This window comes from Ruditapes philippinarum, unplaced genomic scaffold (assembly GCF_026571515.1).
Source record: "Ruditapes philippinarum isolate M1 unplaced genomic scaffold, ASM2657151v2 ctg1254_1_1_1_1, whole genome shotgun sequence".
Lineage (NCBI taxonomy): Eukaryota > Metazoa > Mollusca > Bivalvia > Venerida > Veneridae > Ruditapes > Ruditapes philippinarum.
This window is the reverse complement of record NW_026861124.1, coordinates 48,130-69,676: the sequence shown is the minus strand read 5'-3', so window position 1 is coordinate 69,676 and position 21,547 is coordinate 48,130. Positions and strand designations below refer to the sequence as shown.

The 21,547-nt window shown below is 32.3% G+C and overlaps 1 protein-coding gene across 1 annotated transcript in view; it reads right to left on the bottom strand.

The window, feature by feature from the left end:
• Positions 1 to 17,069, bottom strand: part of LOC132714595 (neurogenic locus notch homolog protein 1-like) — a gene marked incomplete at its 3' end in the record, with an annotated part of 81,461 nt that extends 64,392 nt beyond the window's left edge. The window contains exons 1-11 of the mRNA XM_060697483.1: positions 16,910 to 17,069; positions 15,619 to 15,668; positions 12,410 to 12,521; positions 10,164 to 10,322; positions 8,433 to 8,598; positions 3,114 to 3,227; positions 2,566 to 2,599; positions 2,045 to 2,170; positions 1,227 to 1,349; positions 576 to 707; positions 160 to 285 (exon numbers count right to left, since the gene is read on the bottom strand). Coding sequence (XP_060553466.1) covers positions 160 to 285; positions 576 to 707; positions 1,227 to 1,349; positions 2,045 to 2,170; positions 2,566 to 2,599; positions 3,114 to 3,227; positions 8,433 to 8,598; positions 10,164 to 10,322; positions 12,410 to 12,521; positions 15,619 to 15,668; positions 16,910 to 16,956 — 1,189 coding nt within the window. The remainder of the gene's footprint in view (positions 1 to 159; positions 286 to 575; positions 708 to 1,226; positions 1,350 to 2,044; positions 2,171 to 2,565; positions 2,600 to 3,113; positions 3,228 to 8,432; positions 8,599 to 10,163; positions 10,323 to 12,409; positions 12,522 to 15,618; positions 15,669 to 16,909) is intronic.
• Between the last annotated feature and the right edge of the window lie 4,478 nt (positions 17,070 to 21,547).

Genomic DNA, 21,547 nt, shown 5'->3' with positions numbered 1-21,547 from the left:
TTCTTACCGCTTGCACTCTATAATTTACATGTACAAGTCAATTGCAACCACAGTCCTCCCCACACCCCCCACACCCCCTTGGAACTATAAGAGGCTTTGATTTTTTTTGTATTTTTCCACTCTAGATGAATGTTTTACATCAATAATTTTGACACTCACAGCATTCTCCATTGAATTCCACTGTGTTGTTAGAACATTCACAAAATCCTCTATCAGAACAGGTTGTTCCATCTTGTGTACATGAATCTGGTTGCTGAATGCACCGGTCACAGATTGTTCCGTTCACTAAAAAAAATAAAAGATGAAATAAATACAACTGAAAAATAAATTAATTTACACTGTACAACTATATACAAATATAAACAGTTTTGAAATTTCCTTGTTGAAGTGGTGCAAAAAAATTATTTTATTCATGGTTTCTTATCAGTTAGAGCTTGCTTCTTTTTTGTGAATTAACTGAATTCAGCAAGAAAAAAAAATCACACTTTTTACAAATAAGAGATACGACTGTACGCAGAAGTGTTAATTGTACATGTATGTTAGACTAAACAAAAATAAATGAACTGTAGCTATACCTGGAACGCAATTTGCTTCATCGTCAATAAAGTAGCCTGTCTCACAAACGCAAACATTGCTTTCTGTGTCACAAGCAGTTCGGTCACCTTTACATTGGGCTGTTGAATTGCACTGTTCGCCTATATTGCTTTCTGTACGTACATACGAAAAATAATTCACAGATGTTTAAAGAAAGCTAAACTTTCAGTGCATTTATTCGAAGATAACAAGACCAGACCAAAAACAATTTTCTCAAAGCTTATTTTAATTTCCGTTGCTTATGAGTATTTCTGGCTTCCAAAACTTTAAAGGCCACTTTTTTAACATCTTTTCTTTCGTCTGATGCGGCAATACTGTTGCAGTATTAAAACGGGTAAGCTACAGACCTTAAGCTTGGGAATGAGTAAACGGATAATAAGGTACTCAATGGAACACCGAGTTATAACTGCTGAACACCGAGTTATAACTGCTTAACAAAAATGTTTTTATATTATTTTTAGCTTTACTTTACGAAGTATATTGATTTTTCTTTCATAGTTTTGTCTTCCTTATTGCGTCCAGTATTTTATTAGTCGAGCTTCCCTGTCTCCTGTGACAGTATAAGAATGTGATATATATATCAAATCTCATGCAAATAACCACATCAGTAAATTTGTGTTATATTAACTTACGTTTTACACATACGCCATTGTTGTTATAATAGCATGGTTTACACTGGCATGTTCCGTTTATACATAATGCGTTCGGATCTTTACACTCAACATCTTCACTACATTCCCCACCATTTGGGATTTCTGAAAAATGAAGCAAACGTAAGGTTTATATTCTGAAATTCATTCATTCATTATGTCAATCAATCAATCCATCAATCAATTAATCATATTCTTTCATTCATTTAAATTCATTCATTCATTCATTCACTTATTCATTCATTTATTTAATTTATTAAAACCCAAAGGAAATAAATAAATTAATTAATTAATTAATAAATACCATGTGAATTTTTGATCTACATGGTATCTATACAAATAAGTTTTCAAAAACTTTAACAAAAATTCTAAGTCGAAAAAGGGGCATAATTCTGTCAAATGCTTGAAAGAGTTACCTCCTCCTGTCTACAGGTTGGTGTCATGATGGTAAACAAGTGTGCAAAGTTTCAAAGCCATATGTCAATGGACTTTGAAAATATTTAAACTATTACAAAAACTTTAACATAAGTGGTTACGCTGATGCAGACGCCGACACCGAGGCCGACGCTCGGGTGACTACAATAGCTCTACTTATTCTTATCGAAAAGTCGAGGTAACAAGTAGAGAAACTCATGGCGAACAGCATGGATCCTGATCAGACTGCGAGGATGTGCAGGCTGGTCTGGATCCATGCTGGTTGCAAACCCATTATGTTGGTTTTGTCATGACGCGGCTGAAATCATTTGTTAAGCTGACATAAAATTCAACCAAAATTTAATGAATCATATTGATGTACTTACTTTCAGTACAATTGCCACTGTTGTTGTAGTAACATTCATTACAAACACAGACAAGTGTATCCGGGTCACATACTGCATTACTAATACACTGTGAGTGACATTCACAATTTTCACCAAGTGGAACATCTGCAATTATCCAAGAAGTAAAATTTTGATACCTGTGATCTTAATGAACCAGTAAATTGAAACCATGGTCACGACCCCTGGGACAGCACCTGGGATACAGGGTCAGGGATGGAGTATTAACCAAAATCTTTGTCTTCTGGTCAATCAAATAAAATGGACTATCAAAGCATTTTCTGACATGTGGCAATTATTACTTTCCCCTATAAGAAATGTATTGTTACAAAAGAAGAAAATTAACATTTGTTTCTTTTATTAGTAATCTGACCGTGACTTCATAATTTACTATTCTACAATCCATCTAGACCATATAAAAAGGTAGTGTACTGCAGAAATTTCAAAGCGAAGTTAATTAATCAAGTGAGTTTAATAGTTCTATTTATTTAAAACAAATTTACCTGTATTAAATACGCATTGGCCCTTTCTGCAAACCTGTAACAAAAAGATCAATGTATTAATGTAATATCTAATGTTTCTGCTTTTAGTTGATTTTAATACAAATGGTTACTATGACAACGACTAAAATTCTTGAAGCTCATGAAAATTTGTCATATTTTGGTAATTTCCATATTTTCTTCAAAATTAAATAAGCGCCTGTAGGACCCAGAATAGCAATAATCTTGTCAACTTGTAAGGCAAACATAGAAAAGAACTTTACATATATTGTTTCCCTGATCTAATGGAAGAAAACTGTTTGAAAATAATCAATACTGCTTAGCAGAATATAAATTTGTACAAGTAATCACTTAACAAAACTGATAAAAATGAATGAATGAATGAATAATAAATAAATAAATAAATAAATAAATAAATAAATAAATAAATAAATAAATAAATAAATAATTAAATAAATAAATTTTGTATGCAAAGTATAGATCTAATGAGAAAAATCGATCAGGAAAATGTCATGTACATGAATAGCAATGTTTGTAGTAAAGTTACGCACCCTGGCATGCCCGCACGGTGTTCCGGAAGCTACTCTTATTCGGCAAACACATCCTGTGTATTGATCACTTGTACAGTAAATGTGATGATCACCACACATGTCCTCTGGGTAAAACTGAAATGTTTTTATCAGATATAAAAATTTAAAGACATATTTTTATAGATTGCAATCAACTATTAAACATGATTACATCAGCTAAATATGTCTTTAAATAATCAGACTTCAGGACAAAAAACTATAACAGTTTAAAGGGACTCCACTGATCAACTGAGAGGTTATTTGGTGTGAGCGGCCTGGAAATATTTTTTTCAAGATTTTTGTACAATTCGATATAGGTCTGGACCAATATTTTGTGTGCAAATTTTCTGATCATTAATTTTCCTCATCCAGAAAATCTAGAACGATAATTTTGATTGTGCAAAATGGCCTAAAATGAAAAGCGTTGCAATGCTTTTCACGCATATCTGGCTAAAGTTCACACAAAAAAAATCAATATCAAATTCAATTCCGAGTATATTTTCTAATAATCAAATGACAAATTAATAGTTAAGTAAATATAAGCAAAATTTAATTATCTGACCTTGACAGTCAATGTCATTTAAAGGTCAAGGTCATATCTAAATTATTCAACATGTCCTTTGGTCACGAGTGTTGTTTTGTCCATATATGAATCAGATCCTTACTTTCATGAAAATATGACAACTTAAAAAATCTAATAATTTGACCTTGATGGTCATGTTCATTTTAAGGTCAAGGTCAGTTCAACCTTTTCAAAGGTCTTATCCAATAGCTTTTTCTGTCCAAGTATGACATTGATTAATTACCAAGTTACAGACAATTGTCACTATAAACAGGGAAAATCTAATAATTTGAACTTCAAGGTCAATTTGAGTTTAAATTATATATATAAAGATCCTGACCTAAAAGATGTTGTGTCCTAATATGAAGTTTAATAATTAAATCCATTTATATATATATAAATATATATATATATATATATATATATATATATATATATAAATCCAATAACACTAAAAGTCAGTACAAACCCTAGACAGAGTGCTCGATGGTATCCCAGAGCTGTATGTATGGATTTATATTCAATCAACACATTGAAAAACACATTTTCCTTTACTAATTAGTTTCATGCGCAAAACGCAATCTTCAGAAGTGTAAATGGTAGTTCTCAATAAAGGGACGTAACTATGAAGTGTAAATGGTGGTTTCTCAATAAAGGGGCGTAACTATATTAATACTGTTCATTTTTTAAAGTTGCTTAATAGATATTTCCTGGAATGTCTGCAGGTTGTTACAAGTTCGTTTCTTTTGTTAAGTTTAGCGTTTTCTTGTTTGCAGATAATGTAGAATTTCTCCCATAGGCACAAGTTGCATCGGTCGGAGGCTGGGTTGTAGGGTGAGGCTTGTTTTAAGATATTCCATGTTATGTTAAAGTCGAGTTTTTTCTTCTTTGAGTTCCCAGATATATTTACTTAATTCAGTGCTGTTTTTAAGCTTAGGATTTCTAAATGATGCTTTGTGGTTTGTAAATCGGGTTTTTAAAGGTATTTTCCTGTTAATCCTACATAAGTTTGTTTAGGCTTGTCGTCGTTTTGTTTCCACTGTAGCTCTATATACAACGATTTCACCAAAAGCATCGCCTGACATGGGGCAATCTATTATTTCCTACAATTGCATGTTTTAGGCTGATTTTTTTACTATTTCTTTGGAAAGAATAGCTTTGTTATGTCCGTCGATTATGTTTTTTATATTGTTCATGGGCAACTATAACTTTAATTTGACTGTGTTTCTATTGAATATTTTGTGTAGCAAGTGTTCCTTGGGAAATTCTTTCTTCGTCTAGTATTTTCAGAAACGTTTTCCAATGTTGGTTCTACATTTTACTATATGGTGGGTTTATAACCAGATTATATTTCTGCTTCTGTTTTTTGCGATTCTTGGTACCGTTGTCAGTCTTTTTCTTCATTTGAGTATTTAAGTTGGTGTTTATATCCACTATTGTAATAGACCTTTGGTAGATTGGTGTTGCTATGTCAAAAGATTCTTGGTCATGATATTTCGCATAGACGTTTGTTAATGCCTATGGGTATGTTCTTGATGATATTCGGTGGGTGGTTCGATTCGGTATGCACATATAACGGTGTGTTGTTCGGTTTGTTGTATGGAACATGTTTGCCATTCTTCAGGTTGAGTGTTACGTCCAAAAAGTTCACGATTTTTTTGTTGGATTCAATTGTAATCTTCAGGCCGTGTTTAGAAAAGATAGAGCACAGGTCTTTTTTAATGTTTTCAATTTCACGTGGTTTCGCATCAGATACACCTAGACCATCATCTCGATATAGCCCAAAGTTTTTTCCATGTTTCTGTGTTATTTCGTTAAGAAATCATTCGACATAGCGGATTTCTACCCTTCAATTTCAGCCGAACTGCTAAATAATGCACTCGATTTCGCGTCAATATACCACGACATCAGTTCTGAGGAAAGACAAATCATTATACATGCAAAACAATCATGCCTTTACAAGTCAGGTGAACCATGGGGCAAGAAAGCGACATCCAATCTATTTGACGTAACTATGGGAAGCTTCGATGGAGCAGAAACTTGTGAGTTAGTTGGATTATATTTACTTAACGAAATAACACAGAAACATGGAAAAAACTTTGGGCTATATCGAGATGATGGTCTAGGTGTATCTGATGCGAAACCACGTGAAATTGAAAACATTAAAAAAAGACCTGTGCTCTATCTTTCTCTAACACGGCCTGAAGATTACAATTGAATCCAACAAAAAAAATCGTGAACTTTTTGGACGTAACACTCAACCTGAAGAATGGCAAACATGTTCCATACAACAAACCGAACAACACACCGTTATATGTGCATACCGAATCGAACCACCCACCGAATATCATCAAAGAACATACCCATAGGCATTAACAAACGTCTATGCGAAATATCATATGACCAAGAATCTTTTGACATAGCAACACCAATCTACCAAAGGTCTATTACAAATAGTGGATATAAACACCAACTTAAATACTCAAATGAAGAAAAAGACTGACAACGGTACCAAGAATCGCAAAAACAGAAGCAGAAATATAATCTGGTATAACCCACCATATAGTAAAAAAATGTAGAAACCAACATTGGAAAAACGTTTCTGAAAATACTAGACGAAGAATTTCCCAAGGAACACTTGCTACACAAAATATTCAATAGAAACACAGTCAAATTAAGTTATAGTTGCATGAACAATATAAAAAACAATAATAATCGACGGACATAACAAAGCTATTCTTTCCAAAGAAATAGTAAAAAATCAGCCTAAAACATGCAATTGTAGGAAAATAATAGATTGCCCCATGTCAGACGATGCTTGTGAAAATCGGTTGTATATAGAGCTACAGTGGAAACAAACGACGACAAGCCTAAACAAACTTATGTAGGATTAACAGAAAATACCTTAAAACCCGATTTACAAACCACAAAGCATCATTTAGAAATCCTAAGCTTAAAAAACAGCACTGAATTAAGTAAATATATCTGGGAACTCAAAAGAAGAAAACATCGACTTTAACATAACATGGAATATCTTAAAACAAGCCTCACCCTACAACCCAGCCTCCGACCGATGCAACTTGTGCCTATGGGAGAAATTCTACATTATCTGCAAACAAGAAAACGCTAAACTTAACAAAAGAAAACGAACTTGTAACAACCTGCAGACATTCCAGGAAATATCTATTAAGCAAACTTTAAAAAATGAACAGTATTAATATAGTTTTTACGCCCCTTTATTGAGAAACCACCATTTACACTTCATAGTTACGTCCCTTTATTGAGAACTACCATTTACACTTCTGAAGATTGCGTTTTGCGCATGAAACTAATTAGTAAAGGAAAATGTGTTTTTCAATGTGTTGATTGAATATAAATCCATATAATATATATATATATATAACAAAGTTATAGCAAGTAAGAGAAGCAAAGAGAGAATTTCTTATGACCTTGATGGTCAAGGTCAATTAAAGGTCAACAGTCATATCAAATTATTCAATTTGTTTGTTTGAAAATAAGTCTTGTTTTGTCCAATTATGAATCAAATGTGTACATAAATAACCAATCATGACAGTTTAACAAAAATTCAATGTCAAAGAATCAAATTAAGTCATTAAAAGCCTAAGGTGAAGGTGAGTTCAACATTTAAAATTTAGGTCTTGTCCAAAAAATTGTTTTGTCCAAGTATGAAGATAATCCAGTCATTAATTTCTAAATTACAGTCAATAATAGCTCAAATCAGTGAAAATTCAATATTCTAACCTTCAAAGTCAAGTTATAAAAGAGCCAAGGTCAATTTGAGTTTGACATACATATCTTATCCTTAAGAATGTTGTGTTTTAATATGAAGTCAATCCATTATTCATTAATAACAAAGTTATGACAAGTTACAGCAAAAATAAGACAATTTCAATAATCTAACCTTCAAGGTCAAGGTCAATTTTGAGTGAAGGTCAACGTCTGCCTGATTAACTTAAAGGTCTATCCTAAAAGACTGTTGTGTCCAGGTTTATTGAAAATCCATTCGAAAATATCCACTAATAGTAAATTCAGCAAAAATCAGGAATAGTTAGACATTATGACATTTGACCTTGGTCAAGGTCATTTGCAAATGAAGGGTAAGTTTAGTCTGGTCGTTTTGAAGGTCTTGTCCAAAGATTTGTTGTGGCCAAGTATTAAGACAATACAAAAAGAACTTTATGATCAAGGTTAAAGTTTGGGGACAGCAACGCCACCATGACTGTCACAATACCTCTAATTTTTCTTTCTAGGAGAACAAATTGAGATAAAAATGCCAAGATTCAAAATAAGCAAAATATGGTTCAGCTGTATGGCCCAGACTATAACATACATCAACACATGTTGTAGGTAAGACAGTGTGTTTAATAATGAAACAAGAGCCTGGATAATAAAGAATTTTTCTAAGTTGTAAATGGGTCATAATGCTGTCAAAATCTATGTTAGAGTTATTTGTCACCTTGGACAGTGACCTTACATTATGCTCTTAAATTAGTGTGTGAAGCTTCAACCCATTCCCTTTTCAGCAGTTTTGGACATACCAACTTGCATGCCAAACTTTAACCAAAGTTAAGCAGCAATGGCGGGGTGAGTATAATAGCTTTCCCTACTCTGGCAATAGTTGAGCTAAAATTTAAAAGGTTTAGAGGGAAAAAAAAATTTTTGAGCATAATGGGCTTTTAACTTTAAGAGTTCATAAGAGTGGACACAAATCTACTTACATTTCCCTGTCCAGTCGGATCACACTGTACTGAACTATTACCCCACCTAACTTTGCACTGCTCGTCTATAGAGAGTATATCACCTGGTAATGGTGTCTCTTCCCATGCATGCCAGATTGTCTCATTAACTAGATTACCTCTCACCCTCATACAATTAGGGCTTAGACTACAAAATACAAATTCTAAATATAAGGGTTGTGACTACAATATACAAATTCTACATAATTGGGTATCATAACTACAATATACAAATTCTACATTTAAGGGTTGTGACTACAATGTACAAATGCTATATATTTGGGTATCATAACTGCAATATACAAATTCTACATAAATTCTACATATATGGGTTTTGACTACAATATACAAATTCTACATAAAAGGGTTTTGACTACAATATACAAATTCTACAAATTAGGGTTTCAACTTCAATATATAAATTCAACAAATTACAGTTTGACTTCTATATACAAATTCTACATGCAAAGATTCTGCCTACAATATACAAATTCTATATATTATGGTTTAAACTACTATATACAAATTCTACATACTAGGGTTTTGGCTACAATATCTGAATTCTACATATTAGCTATTAGACAGCTATATACAAATTCTACATATTAGGGTTTAGACTTCAATATACAAATACTACATATTAAGGTTTAGACTACAATATATGAATTGTACAAATAACTGTTTAGACTACATGTACAAATTCTACATATTAGGGTTTCGACAGCAATATACAAATTCTACATATTAGGGATTAGACTGCAATATACAAATTCTACATTTTACGGATTAGACTGCAATATACAAAATCTACATATTAGGGCTTAGACTACAATATACAAATTCTACATATAAGGGTTTTTACTACAATATACAAATTCTACATTTTAGGGTTTTTACTTATATAAATAAAGTCTACAAAATAAAGTTAGACTACTATATTGAAATTCTACATGTAAGGGTTTTGACTACAATATACAAATTGTACAAATTATGGTTTAGACTACTATATAGAAATTGTACATATTAATTGCCATTTTGCTGAAGCGTATTGCAATATATTGCAATACGTATTGTCGTGTATATGTTTTGATGTAAAGATGGAGTAACATTTATATATTATTATTATATGTATATATTTTTAGTAGAAACTTAACAAAAATGTAAGGAATAAATAGAAAGTAGTGTCACACAATTTGATAAACAAAACTAGTCGTGTGTGACCTTTCACATATGGGCCGCTTATGTAAATTATGCGGCCGCTTATTGACTTTTAAGTGTACTAGTAGTCGGATACTTTTATCTTACGTTGGCGCCAACAAAATTTGCCAATTAAAGATTTTATGTGAAATTTGTACAAAATTAGAAGGCAATTAATTGAAAATGATGATTTTTATAAAATACCGGTTTTCCAAAAATCGTACCGCGGTTCGAAATTTATTTTTTCATATTGCAATATATCGGTATACCGGTAAACCGTTACACCCTTATAGACTACTATATAGAAATTCTACATATTAGGGTTTCAACTTCAATATAATATTACTACATGTACATAATAAAGATTTCCACTACCATATACAAATATACATATTACGGTTTAGACTACTATATACAAATTCTACATATTAGGGTTTTTGCTACAATGTACAAATTCTACATATTAGCTTTAAGACCAACAGTTATGAATACCATGACAAAATAGAAATGATTTACCCATTTACGTAGTTACACATGTCCTTTACTGTACAGTCAGACAAGTACCAACTTTGTCCCCAGAATCCCGGATTATGGGTCTTTTCTGATTGTGGTATCTTCATCAAGTACCAACCATTCCTGCTGCATGAATTATCTTTATCTCTCTTTGCCCCAAGACTTAAATTAGAAAATATATCATTACATGCCAGTCTGAGTTTTAAAAATCATGTGTCACATACAAATCATATTTATAAGGGGAAAAAATAAGACAAAAATACATGCATTGCTTAATTTCCCCTGCCTTTTGATCGATACTTTTCTAATTCATTTTAACTTTTTTCTTTCAAAGGCTTCCAACACACTCTGGTCTGTTCATATAGCGTAATAGATGTAATCCGGAACTCAGCAAATGTCGGTTTTTCCCAGCTAATCCGTAGGTACAAATAAACCTATACCTATATCATAAGCTTCTTAGTACAACTTGAGCAAAATAAAAGGGACAATTAGAATTTTTATTTGAACATGAACATCTGATGTTCTTTTTAATTGAAAGAAAAAATATTTGTGCGCAAAGTAGATAGGAATCTTATTATCTTCTTGCAGATTTAATTTCTGCTTTAACAGTAAATCATTAATGTTGGCCTATAATTCTAAAGAAACAACTGACTACATATTATGGTTCTAACAGACAATTAAAGAATTAACTATACTTAAGGAAAAAACCAAACCTCACTGATTTAAAAAATATGTGCAAGTTTAAAATTCATCAAGACAATATCATTTGATTTAATTTATTAACCCTTTACCTCATATATACGCGAAACAACGCACTTTCGACCCCCTCCCCCCTTTTAAGCCTGAAATAGTGAAAAATGTCCTATTTGGGCCCCAAACACATGTTTTCTTTTGAAAAATGTTGCTAAAAAAAGTGAGCACTTTTTCGGCATCGCCCCCCATCCAAAAGATACATCAGGGGGTTGCCAGAAGGGGGATGTGCCCCCTTCTGTTTGGGGGGTTTGAAGGGCAGGCGGAGTCCCCCTCATCGCCAAAAAAAATTTTGACTTATGAGAGGCTAAAAATGACCCCAGGTCCATCATAAGGTAACGTGTAACCAACACTGAAAAGCCTTTGACTCTATCTCAATCCCTTGGGAAGTTGCAGCACTTTTAAATTAATTTTGATGGAAAAAATCGAGGCAAAATAGTGATTTTTGGCAATTTTGAGATGGCCTCTTGTTTCCATGTTAACAGGAAAATTAATACTGAGCACGTAGTTACAAAGTCAACATTTGTGCCAAGTTTGATTAGTATTGAAGCATTTTTCATAGTTTCATAGCAGTTTGAACTTGTAACAGGAGTCTTTTCAGTGAAAATGGCCATTTTATACAATATGCTCATGAGGGAAAGGGTTAAATCAAATCAAATGATATTCTCTTGATGGGAAATTTAAGGCAAAGTATTTTTGGCCAGTTTTTGATGATACAATTATGATTAAGTTTGGTCCAAATAAAGACAATAAAAAGAAATTTGGCCAACAGAGACAACCATTGATCATTGATCAAAGTTCATATCATGAGTGCAGGTGAGCTAACAAGAAGAAACTCAATCAGAATACATGGAATCAAAACTCTATAACACATATGTTTTAAAATGAGTACCAGGACACATTTTTCATAGAGTAGTCATAATAACGATCTTTTTAATCCTAAATTTTAACATCATCTGCTTCATTTTTGTATTTCCTGCACAAGACATACAAAACAAGAAGTATCTTTAAAAAAGATACTCAACCAAAGTAAAACTGGTTAACATTTTCTAAGTTTTGAATACAAAAAGCTGCTTTTATAACAATCACATAATAATTATTTCTTGTAGTAAAGAAAATACCAATTTTGTTAACATTGAAATTAAATTAAAGCATATTGATGATCTTTCAAAGTTCAGGACAAACTTCTATTTAAGGTGTCCCTTCTACTTGTTTTAATTTGACTTTGACATTTTGTAATCATTTACAAATTAACCCTAAAGGTTAAAGAACTGTCCTCATTCCTGCACATTTTATTTTAAAACTATCCTTTACATTTTATTCAATAGTGGCAAAAACTATCCTTTTAATTTTATTTTAGAATAGATAGAACTATCCTTTACATTTTATTTTAGAATGACCAATGAAAAATATTCTTATACAATCATGTATTCAGTCCTTCCCTGTTAATTTTACAGGTAGTCAAACTGATAACTTTGTCCGAAAAAGACTTGACTTACAAGCGTAGAAGACCGTGGGCAATTTGTATGCTAACACCATCTCCCCTGTACTCATGGATTGCCACTCTATCTCTTCTGTTAGACGTACAGACCTTTTGATTCTTTACCAAAGCTGCGATATAAATAAATGCTTTGTTTTAACACTTACCATGCTAGGGCCAAAAGTGATTACCCCTCGCCACCGGAATAGAGACCAACCAGTCTGTACATCAGTGCAGTCTGACAAGTAGGGTTGTGCAATATATTGCAATATTATACTTCATTTACATACACCCTTCTATATTTAATACGATATCATCCAGATCATAAATTGCATACAGACCGGCTACCCAGTCCATAATTCTTATACAGACTGTTTAAATGTGACTTTCATGAAGTGTGAATTTCATGACAACATAAACAGACGATATTGTCAAACTGTCAAAATGGCTAGGCAATTCGCCTCTTTATCAGAATAATGAAATATTAAAAAAAGAGCATGTTTATTTGCTGCATTGCTTGAAAATAATATAAAAATTCAACTAAGGTGTGAGAATTTTTATTTCACACATTGAACAAATAAATTATTATTTGAAAGCCTGGGCCTTATACCTTCCTCCATCTGACTAACCAGTCAGTAAACTTGCATATTGCCATCAAGGCCATGTTTTATTTGTTATTGGATATCGCAATATTTTATCTGGCAATATTATATCGCAATATCTTTTCAGATATCACAATATACTGAAGCAATAAACTTTAAATAAAAACAAAAAAATTCTATTAAAGATAGACAGGACTAGTTAAATGGCACTAGATTAATTGTTTAAACTCTGATCAGGATCCATGCTGTTCGCTTACAAACTGTATAACAAGTAGAGAAACTGATAGCTAACAGCATGGATCCTGATCAGACTGCCCGGATGCGCAGGCTGGTCTGGATCCATGCAAGTCACAAACCAATTATGTTGGTTTTGTCATGACACGGCTCATATAACACAATAATAACAAGAGCCGGGTTTGAGCCAGGTGATGCTCCCCGAATAGGTTTTGGACACAGGAAAGTACACCTCTTGTAGTTTCAGAGTTATGTCCCTGGAAAAAGTTCAAAGTGCAATAATTCCAAAATTAGGCAAGGCATAGTTACTGTTCATTGCACTGCACTTCTATCAATGTGATCTACCAACCTACAAAGTTTCTTGGTGATATCCTTTATGATTTCTGAGTTATGTCCCGGACAACTTCAAAAGGTAAAAATAAACAAAGGGCAATAACTCCAGAATTAGGCAAGGCAGAGTTATGATTCTTGTGCACTGCACATCTACCCATTGAGATATATCAACCTACAAAGTTTCATGTTGATATCTCTTATAGTTTTACAGCTATGTCCTGGACAAGATTTTTCTAAAAGGGGAGATAATTCAAAAATAAAGCTTAACAGAGTTATGGTTCTTTTGCACTGCACCTCTACTCAATGAGATCTATCTACCTACAATGTTTCATCTTGATATCTCTTATAGTTTTAGAGTTATGTTCCGGACAAAGTTCGAAGTGTTAAAATTAACAAAGGGCAATAACTCCAAAATTAGGACAAAAAGAGTTATTGTTTTTATGCACTGTACATCTACCCATTGAGATCTATTTACCTACAAAGTTTCATGTTGATATCTCTAACAGTTTTAGAGTTATACCACGGACAAGATTTTTCTATAAGGGGAGATAATTCAAAATCTGGGCAAAATAGAGTTATGGTTCTTTGACACTGCACTCCCCCTCAATGCCCTCTACCACTGTATGAAGTTTCAACAATTTATCTCCAAGAGTTTTCAAGTTATGCTCCGGACAAGACAACGGACGGACAGACGGACGGACGTTCTCACAGGACAGTAATTATGTGGCTACTCTATTGTTCTCTCTATTGTTCTTTTTAGCCACGCAAAAGAAAATAGCCACATAAAAGCATTACGGAATGAATGACATCAAAGAGAACCTATTGTCCCTCTAGCCACATAATTACTCTCCTTTGAGTGCGGACAGACGGACGGACAGACGGACAAGGCGCCGACTATATGCTCCCCCGAAATTTTTCGGGGAGCATAAAAATAGTATTTCAATATGTCTGTAAATATCGCAATATGAATATCATTTTCAATTATTAACCAATCCCTACTGACAAGGCACAATACTGTTGGTAGCTAAATTTTTTAGTATTTTCAAATCAAAATCCCTTTAACTTTGAATAGACTGTTTCAAGTTCAAAGCTTGGCAAAGCAATTCTATTACAAGCAAAATTAACTGACACCATCCTCTTTGCCTAATGGTCACTGTAGATCGTACAAGTTGTTCCCTTACTTTTTCAAGGGATTGTAGAACTTTTAAATAAAATGAAAAATAATCTAAAGCATTACTTGTGAAATATGATAATAAAAGGTGAGGAATATTAATAATAAAGAAAACATGATTTGATGACGGCAGTGGTATTACTAAAAACAATCTGTGTCATCATAACGTTATAACAATCCTTTTTACGTGACAAACTTAGCATCATATGCCTCCAGATTCATGCAAAATCTAATGAAAATTTTGAATATATGTATTTAAAAGTAAAATATTGTGAAGTGAACACATGTATTAATTTAGACATTGCAAATGACACTTACATTTATATCATCCACATAAATAACCAAAATCAGGTCAAAATATGCAAAAAAATAGCCCTTACTCTTGTTAGAAATACTGTAGAAATATGGTGATCAATACTGCAAAATCAGCCATTAATCACACATGTTAATTATTACTTAAATCTTGAATCTTGTTACTTTTCTTAAAATCTTAGTTCAATTTTCTCAAGTTTAATTTTCATGAGATATTTGGCAAATTTGGGGGCATGCAGCTTTAAAAATAATGTTCATTCTCTTTTACAGAAGTACACAACCTTCAAGACTATTAGAATCAGTCATTCCATTAACACTTCACTTTTTCATTTACATTTTGCATATTTTTATTATTTCCTTTTTATTTGTTTTCTACAATACTTGTAAGTTTAGTTCTCTGTTAAATATAAGGATATACAATAAAATTCATATTTTCATTAAAAAGACTCAATTTTCAAAGAGATCCATCTGATTATTGAGCAGTAAAATATTTCAACTGTCATGAAAATAATAAACAGGAGGAAACTTCAGTCTACTTGAATTATAATACAAATAAACAATAAAGTATAAACTCACTTCTATATTTGTCGTACCATGTGCTACCTTCCTGTACAGCAATGTTTTCCCTGCGGAAAAAAATCAACAAAATAGTCATAAGTTTATATACTATAAAATTTGTGCTTTTAGGTTCAATTGAATTCTATTGAAGATGACCTGACTGTGTCCCAAGTACAGAACATGTTCATTTTTCAGGCCATTAAACTAGTCTAATCAATCAACACCCAGTTTTCCATTTTAGACTTATTCAAAAGTTCATGGATATCTAGATCTATAACAAAACTAAGTACACTGCTTTTATGATTCTTTTTTCCATCATCATCGGTTTTTTTGTTTTTTATTTTTTGCCTAAAAACAGATTTTCAGGAAATCTGCAAAAGGATATGACTTAACGTCATTTTATAATTATAAACCAGCATTGGCAAATTTAATGCATCTTTAATATGACATACGTATTTGAATATTAAGGTACATAAATACATTCCCGTGCTTTCATATGTATAACGCCCATTTAGTATATATCATAAAATATATGACTTGTATCACATTGCCACGTATTTGCAGAAAAAAATGAAATCAAAACAAGATGTTGTTAAAGGTCCATTAATATTATGCCTTAGAAATGCTTTAATTTTCATTTCTCATAAACTTGTAATTTTTGGTATCTTGTTACAGTTTCCAATAAACACTCATTTGCCATATCCATGAATCTTTTGATTACTTTGCCAGAGTGTGCAAATTGTATATTTAGTGAATAAGTATTTTTAGGGAAGTCAAAATACCACTTTGTTTACATTTTGATACCTTAACGACACACTGCAGCATGTTCAGCATTACTGTTTTACAGAAATTGAATAGCTAACATGCTATCAATCCATTATTAAAACATTATCAAATAGAGAAAAAATGAATCCCTAAAGAAAGTCCAAAATGGCAAAATTTAAAATGATGCAAGCTTGGTTTGATTGAGACTGTTGATAGATGGTACTGTAAAGTGCAACAACTGTCCGCGCCCCCTAGCACCTGCATAAGCATAATTCAACATTTAAACAAGAAAATGGTGAAATTTTGAATTTAGAAACATCCCCAGATGTGTTCATACGGCGGTTATCATGGATCCTTCAATGTGACACTTTCGTGCCATTCCATGAAAAGCAGTGTATGGTCACCAACTGAAAGAAAGTGTGTAACACTTGTTTGGCATTTCTAAAGAATTACAAATTTCTGAGGCATAATGTGCCTTTGATAAAATATTGACATACAGTGTATACTGAGCCATATGGAAATCTTTATAAACAATAAAATATACCTTGTGAAGCAGTGTAAAGTATGCCATCCATTCTGACTGTTAGCCATGGCTTCATTCAATGTGCCACAAACTGACAAAGCATCTGGACCTTTGACAATTGTACCGCCGCTCAGAAACTTTCCTGTCGTGAATGACGAATCCTATATTTAACAACAAAGAAGGAGGTAAAAATGTCAAAGATGTAATAGATACAGTAATAACGCATTAGAATCTACCTGACCATCATTTGAAATTTGGAAAGTTTTGTTTTATTTAGTATGTCAGTGATTTTTTTAGGCTTCACATTGACCCTGAATTTCGGTCCCTTCACAAAAGCCAAAGAACATAAAAAAATCCACAACAATGTGAAGAAAATTCACAATTAGCTGAATATTGTTTTTCGGTACCAAACTAAATACTGAACTGACAAAATTAATAACAATCTTGACAATCTGGTTGGTATGTTTAAGGGAATAAAAAGAAGAATGCTTAAACAATAAATATAATTATTAAAATGTATGAATAAAGTGAATAGAAGTGATGATTTATTCTTGTTTATTTTTCACAATTTGACAGAATAATTATCATGCTAAAAAGTTACAATATCAGGGGTATGGGCTTGCTGTTGCGAAAAATGTTTTAAAAAATCACTATATAAAATTGTGTGGTTCTATAGATATTTATTTGTTAATGGCACTGTGTATTAAAAGTTATTTTTGAATGAAAGTTTGAATTTACGGTAATGAGTGTTTTGGCATTATATTTTACAGTATAACATTTATATTAAAATGTAAGCGTCAATAAAATATCTAAAATTGAACCGTATTCAAATTCGACAGCAATAAAAATAAATTCAATGATGTACACTACACATGTTTGCACTAACAGTTGTACTGAACTATTGAATTTTATTGAAAAAAAAAAGGTTTAAAGACACTTTATCCCTCAGAAATCCATATTTTTTTTAAATTCTTCAGAAATATTAAACATATGTGAAATAATGTTTTGATAATGGATATAGCATATGTAAGATGTTTAAAAAGTGAAGAAATTTGTGCTGAATATGCGGTTAAATGTCAAAAAGGTAACAAAGTGTATGCAAAGTATTATTTTGACTTCCATACAAAATACTAAATATTCACTATGATTATACCAATTGCAAACAAAGCAAAAGTAGAAAAAGATAGTTCATCTATGTGGCAGATAAGTATTTTTTGAAAATTGTTACAAGATATCAAACATAGAAAATTTTGTGAAATCAAAATGATAGCATTTCTGAAGCATTAATGGGTCTTTAAAAATCTCATTGCAAATTAATCCTGTTTTCTTTGTTTCATTTCTCCAGTTACAAAACAACTAATCCTATAAACCTTTCTCATATATTTGTTAATTTGCAATGACGCAAAACATTATCACATCTGGATAACAAAATTTGCCATGACTATTCAACCAAATCTTATTTGTTGTAAGATGATAATAATAAGCAAGAAATTTCAAAAAATTACTAACCTGTTCAAAATATTCGTTTTTATCACAGTTTATTTTGGCAAAATTTTGTTACAACTTAACAGTGAAACATCACTTAAACTATCAATATATGTTGTAATAACACTTAAACTGACATGCATTATGCTAAGATATCATTTATTATTAATATTCTGTCAGGAAAATATAAATTGTTATTTAAGTATGATATGACTCAATCTCAATCCAAGGATAAAAGGTGGCTGCAATTCTGAGGCCCCAACCCTTAGCAACAAGGGACACTTGGAAGTACAAAATATAAGCAGGCCAGGTGTGATTACACTAAAACAAGAATAAATTTCATTTCTAGACACTATGAATACCATGTAATAAAAATTAATCTATTAATATACATATTAGACCTTGACCTTGAGGCTTGAACCCAGTGACTCCAACCTCAACACAGAGTTAGTTAACCACCCATGATAACTACATAATATAAAAGACAAGGCTGTATGAAAAAAGTGTAAATATCCATTTTAACACTGATGTTCTTGAACTTGTGACTACAGACTAGATATGCACCCTGGCCTATATCACAGGACCACCAAATTAAATTTCCTACAAACTATGAAACACACAAAAAATAAAGTAAATAAAGGCTGTAAGTGTAAAAATCAAACTTTATTAGCACCCTATAAAATTAATTTCATGTAAATTATTAATTAAAGGCTGTATGGCCAAAAGTGTAAAAATCTATTTTAAGCAGTATTGGCCTTGACCCTAGTAACAACCCCATTCTCAACCTCAAGTAAGATTATCCATGGTATGTACTTGGAAAATCTATTTTAGGCACTGGTGATCTTGACCTTGACACACTCATATCAGTCTTTAAATTAAGGCAAGTATCAGCAAATGTAAAAAGTAAGTTTTTACACCAGTGCCCTTGAGGCTTGATGCTAAACTCCTCCAAAAGTTGAACGTGAACTTTCCAAGGTATCTCAAGTACTTTAAACTGTTTAAACAACGGAAGATATTAATTTGTCCGTAGATGAAGTTTGCTACGGAAATAATTGGGAAAAATAGATGACACAGTTATATTTATAATATTACTTGCCATGTACTTTGATACTATAATGAAGCAACTGGTAGTCAGATAAAACATAACATATTATATACCCAAATTGCCGCAAAACATCTCAATGTGTTAAAAAAGGGAAGTAACTGGGGAAATGGATTAATCTATATGAAACTTGCTACTGTAATAAGCCATTTGCATTTGTACATCATACCAACGAACAGACAAATGATTCAGTACTCATATGCCCAGGACATAAAAAAACATAACACTGCTCGCACACTCATGTTTTAGAAGATATTCAAATACAAACTGCGATTTTATTTTTTATGTCAGCCGTACAAACATCAAATGGTAAGCCTTTTATAAATACATGACAAACTGTCATGTAGATAGCTTCGATCGTAACGATAGATAAATAGAGGATATTTGTTTGTTTGTGTGTAAGATGAAATTTTATTTCATCGAGTGGGCTTTAAAAAGGGTTTGCCTAAAATACGAAAGTGAGATTTTTGACGAAAGTGAGCGAAAGTGAGCGAAAGTGACTTTTAAAATTGGAATAATACCGTTTTAATAGAATTTTATAGTAAAATTGCAGTTTGTAGACGTATACTATTAGCAACTAATTATATATATTATAATAAATAAGCATAATCATGATTTAATTGCCATTAAAAAAGGAATATTTTACTAATACACTGGATGAGAACAAAAATGACTCAACCTCTTTATGGAAAACTGTTAAAAATCTTGGTTTGCCTTCCAAGAAGGGTTCATCTTCAACCAGTTCAAATATTTGTTTAAATATTGATGATAATGTGTGTTTTGAAAAGAAACTTATTGCTGAATCATTTAACAAATTTTATACAACAGTTGCATGTAAACTTGTTGAAAAGTTGCCAGAAAGTATGCATAAATTTGGTACGAATTTTGTTAATACTTTTTATGCAAACAAGGGTGTTTTTGCAAACAGTTTTTCTTTTTCCATTGTTTCTGAAAGTAAAGTTCTTAATTACTTAACTTCATTAGGTGTCAAAAAAGCTACTGGCTTAGATGGTATACCCTCACGTTTTATCAGAGATGGATCCCCAGTTATTGTTAGTCCATTAGCTCATATCATAAACTTATCCCTTATCCAAGGTCAAGTCGTCCCTGATAATCTTAAATCTGCAAGAGTTGTTCCCCTCTATAAAAAGAACGACAAATTGTCTGTTGGTAATTACCGGCCTGGTACCATTTTAAATGTTGTATCTAAAATCCTTGAAAAGGTGGTTTATGACCAGATTGAAGCTTATTTTAAGGATAAAGATCTGCTGTATAAATTGCAATCAGGTTTCAGGAGTGGCTTCTCTACTGATACTTGTCTGATTCACCTTACATACTTTATCAGTTATGAAAACGATAAAGGTAATGTTGTTGGTATGGTGCTGCTGGATTTGCAGAAAGCGTTTGACACAGTCGACCATTCCATTCTTTTAATGAAACTGCAAGCATCAGGTCTTAGTATTGACGTCCTAAATTGGTTCAAATCATATTTATCAGATAGACAGCAGCTTGTAGATGTCTCTGGTACTTATTCTTCCAATTCCAAAATTACATGTGGTGTTCCTCAGGGCTCAATCCTTGGACCCCTTCTCTTTTTAATTTATGTAAATGATATGTCAGATGTGGTCAAAAATAAATTGCTTTTGTATGCTGATGATTCTGGTATCCTTGTATCTGGTAAAAGTTTATCTGTTGTTGAAAAGGCATTGACAGATGATATGGAATTGGTCAGCCAATGGTTAGTGGACAATAAGTTGTCATTGCATTTGGGTAAAACCGAGTTAATTCTATTTGGGTCCAGGCAAAAACTTAGGTCACAATCTAACCTGCATATAACCTGTGATGGTACATCCATTGAATCAACTTCATCTATCAAGTATCTTGGGATTACTATAGACCAAAATCTGTCATTTTGCGCCATGGCCGAGTCTGTTCTTAAGAAGGCCAACTCTCGGTTAAAATTTCTTTACCGCAAGAAAGAGTTTCTTACTCAGCATACCAAGAAACTTCTGGTTATGTCTCTTATTCAGTGTCACTATGATTACGTATGCTCTGTTTGGTATAATAGCTTG